Source organism: Pseudochaenichthys georgianus, chromosome 3 (genome assembly GCF_902827115.2).
Source record: "Pseudochaenichthys georgianus chromosome 3, fPseGeo1.2, whole genome shotgun sequence".
In the NCBI taxonomy this organism is placed as follows: Eukaryota; Metazoa; Chordata; class Actinopteri; order Perciformes; family Channichthyidae; genus Pseudochaenichthys; species Pseudochaenichthys georgianus.
The window spans coordinates 20,380,686-20,384,515 of record NC_047505.1 but is presented as its reverse complement, the minus strand read 5'-3'; the positions used below and the strand labels follow the sequence as shown (position 1 = coordinate 20,384,515).

Genomic DNA, 3,830 nt, shown 5'->3' with positions numbered 1-3,830 from the left:
GCTGCCTCAGGTCTGGAGATGCAAACACCCAAAAGCCCACCAGGACTAAGATCCGGACCACCCTAGCATCCTTCAAACAAGCACTCAAAACCCACCTCTTCAGACTTGCTTTTTCCCATTGAACTCTTACCCCCCACATCATAACTCCGCCAATCTGAATTTTGAATTGTCGTTTTCTTTGTGTGACCTTCATTGTTAAGTGTGACTTTTGTAAAGTGTCTTTTTGAAAAGCGCCAGATACGGTTTGGTTTGTGCAACTCAGCATCTTAATAACCACATTTGGTGACAGTTACTGTGTCCTGAGTAGTTACTGGCACCATATCATAAGGTGTGATGGACCATTAAGTAATATAAACAGGAACTAACAAGTAACCATCAATTATTTTAAAACTAATTGGGCCCCCATGGTTTATTTGGACACACTGACGGAGCCTGAGGGATCTTGTCTCCTTAATGTAATCTAATTAAAGAGATTGATATACCAATTCAAAGTAAGCTTGACCTAAACCGCTTTAGCGTCTTAGTATCTTTTAGTCGTACAGAGAGACACTGTGACTGATTAAAGATGGAAATGGAATTGGAAACCAGCCATTTGGCAAATAGAGTTTCCAGGACAGGCCAGGATACAATTTAGTTGTTACCTTTTTTAAATCAGAGTCATAGCATTAAGTGATGCAGCAGGTCAGTTTGATTAATATTAAACATGACGACATCTATGTCTACAGACATGTCAAATGTTCCAAACTGAATTGCAATTTGTATCCATTAGTTGTTAAAGCATTCAACTCAAATTCATATATGTCACCATAAAAGTGGCGCTAGACGAAATATCTGAAGATCATAAAAGACATATCTAAAAATTGCATGTTTTGCCTTTATAGCTGCATTAATGAACGTTTGTTTTTTCCTTTTTTACCAATGGATTCACTTATTATTTGTAATGTCAAAAGTTGTACTCTTATGAAAAACTAAAACAAAGTGACCAGCTCTGAAAACCAGACATTCAAATTTGAGAAAGTGGAACATCAACTTGCTAAAGAGCCATGTTTTTCCAGTATTCAGTAGGGGAATATATGTTACAAGGATTCACAGTTTGTTGCGGTTCCCCCATGTTTCCAGAAAAGGATTAACTATATATGTCAGAATTAATGCTGACCTTCCAAGTGTCCCACGTATTGCCTTCCTTTAACATTGCTGGTGTGCTTTTTTAATGTGCACCACACTATTGGAACACATACCTTTTCCTTTGCTTGTTGGAATTATGCCTGACCTTCCTACAAGTTTTCTTATACGCACAGGTACCTGCTATTTAACTCAGAAAGGAAACCCCACCAACATAATACCGTGGTAATCCTAAAGCCGCACTAATCACCTCTCTCATTGGGAAACAGGAGCATTGGGATTCAAGAGGGTTAAAAAAAAAAAAAGTCCAGGAGTATGATACCCACTGCAGACTGGGGAGTGTACATCCAAAGGTTTCAGGACGATGGTCTGCTGATATACAGGCCCGCCATGGGGCAGATTCAGCAAACAGAGAACTCTAAGGATGTTGATGTCCAAATAATTCAGAACATGTATCAAAAGTTTGTGTTGGAGTGCCCAAGTGGACTACTTTTTCTGCATGAGTTCAAGAGTTTCTTTGGTGTGGCAGCAACAGGAGAAGCGTCCGATTATGCGGAGAGCATGTTTCGAGCTTTCGACAGAAATAGGGTGAGACCATAATAGCTGTAAGAGCCTGGCATATTGTTCATCTTTACCAAAATGGAAATATGTAACCCAATAGTTCTCATTCAACCTACTGTACCTTTCAGGACAACACAATTGATTTCCTTGAGTTTGTGGCAGCACTGAACCTTGTTTTCCGGGGAGAACTGGAGCCTAAACTGCGCTGGTCATTCAAGGTGTACGACCGAGACTGCAATGGCTATGTGGACAGGGATGAACTAAAAGCCATTATCAATGTAAGTCTACTTAAATACAACAACATGTATTGTGGGTGTTGGATGCAACCGCAATACTGAGCTCAAAAGAGGGGATTCCCTTACAGAAGGTTCCTCTTCTGAACAGCATTTTGTTTAAAGCCTAAACTTAAAACAGATAATAAGAGCACATCATTGATTTGAACTCATATGATACTTCCAATATTTATATATTTGACTTTTCTACTGTTCAGCTCTGTGGACTTTATCATATCCCTAATAATTCTAATAAACTATATATACGTATGCAATTTTTTATTTTGTCATTGTAGGAAATTAGCAGGTATCAACAGCATTGTGTCCCACTAAGACTATTATGACTGAGTCAGAATGAAAAATACCAGGCCTCTGACAGAGCTCAAAGGAATTCAGTTATTAATAATTGTAGATATATACACCTGGTCTTTTTTACTATGTCATGTCTGAAGATAATTCAGTTTAATCTAATCAAAATGTCCTATTCATGTGTAGCTTTTACACCTTAGGTAAATTCACTATAATCTAACATTGATTTCGTCTCACCTCTCTGGAAGGACAAGATCCGTTTTAATGGAAATAAGTAATATACAATATTTAAATTCAACAGTTGGTGTTTAGCCTCACCATTGTATCTGCAATCTGCTATAGTTACAGGTGGGATAGTACATGTGAAAAGTGTTCATTCTAATGGAGAAGCTGATTATCCAGACCATGATGTTTCAGGTCCAAGTGTGAACTGGTATATGTATTTATTATAATAAAATATATATGCACTGTTTTAAAACATGCTATTCTCTGATTAATATAAAAGGCTAACATAATACAAAACCAAAAATGTGCGAACTGGTTTGAAGGCTGTCAATGTGTTGCCTCCAATCTTGAGTATAAACAGATACATACAAATGACAAATGATGCAAGTGTTTACAATTGTAAAATATTTCCCAGAATCAAAAATAGCTCAAACTAAAAAGGGAACACCATGCTGCAGTAAAGTCATCACACATCATCCTAGAAACTCAATTCAATATTGGAAATGTAGGGTACTATTGCATCATTAGGGCAGTAGCTGGGCTATTATGGGTGCTTATTTTTTCAGTTGAATACAACTTTTGGTTTATTTCTTTCCACCTAGAGCATCTATAAGATAAAGAAAGGCACAAAGAAGGATGAGGACGATTTTAAGCTTACAGTAGACGAGGCCGTGGATCGATTATTACGAGCCGTGGATACCGACAATGATGGTAAGCATTTTATGAAGCATCCCTTATCATGTAACAAGGACTGCTGTTGTGAAAAAATAAGGTAGAATAACAATGTGCTTCAGCATAGAGCATAAATCCTTCTTCAACTTTGTTCCTTAGGTCATATTAACATGGAGGAGTTTATTAGAGGCGCACAGCTGGACCCCTGGGTGCTCAACATGCTACAGTTAGACATGAACCCTGCAGGATGGGTGCTGGAGCAGCGGAGTGCACAGTTCTGAAGTGTCTGAGCACAAACTGTGGGCCTTAATCATGTGGACTAATTCAAAGGACAAAAACCAGACTTTTACCAAAACACATCAACACATTTTACAACTGAAACATTGGACTCACTTTGGATACATGGTCAGCAAATGCAGTTGAATAATCACAGACTGAAATAAGTTGTTTAGAACTGCCCAACGATAGGAACAAAAGCCCTTGAACATTTTTGTGGAACTGTAACAGTGTTAACGCACAAAAACACTACTTTATCCTCTCTTGAATCTATTAAACAAATAATTATAGAAAGTCTTATATTTTCTTAAAATACGATTCAAATTATTTTATCACATTTTTAAAGGCGCAGATCATATTTACATAAAGTATATCACTGCTAACCTTAGTCCA

The 3,830-nt window shown here is 37.5% G+C and overlaps 1 protein-coding gene across 1 annotated transcript; it reads left to right on the top strand.

The window, feature by feature from the left end:
- The first annotated feature begins 1,512 nt into the window (after positions 1–1,512).
- Positions 1,513–3,442, top strand: LOC117441259 (guanylyl cyclase-activating protein 2-like). Its single transcript, XM_034077464.1, has 4 exons — positions 1,513–1,710; positions 1,812–1,961; positions 3,092–3,200; positions 3,321–3,442. The coding sequence occupies exons 1-4, from the start codon at positions 1,513–1,515 to the stop codon at positions 3,440–3,442; spliced, it is 579 nt and encodes a 192-aa protein (XP_033933355.1).
- The last annotated feature ends 388 nt before the right edge of the window (positions 3,443–3,830 follow it).

Bases quoted from the DNA above. Each gene is read 5' to 3' on its own strand.
- LOC117441259 (XM_034077464.1), top strand. From the start codon at position 1,513: ATGGGGCAGATTCAGCAAACAGAGAACTCTAAGGATGTTGATGTCCAA. The intron at 1,711-1,811 runs GTGAGACCATAA...TGTACCTTTCAG, and splicing joins GAGCTTTCGACAGAAATAGG to GACAACACAATTGATTTCCT. The intron at 1,962-3,091 runs GTAAGTCTACTT...CTTTCCACCTAG, and splicing joins AACTAAAAGCCATTATCAAT to AGCATCTATAAGATAAAGAA.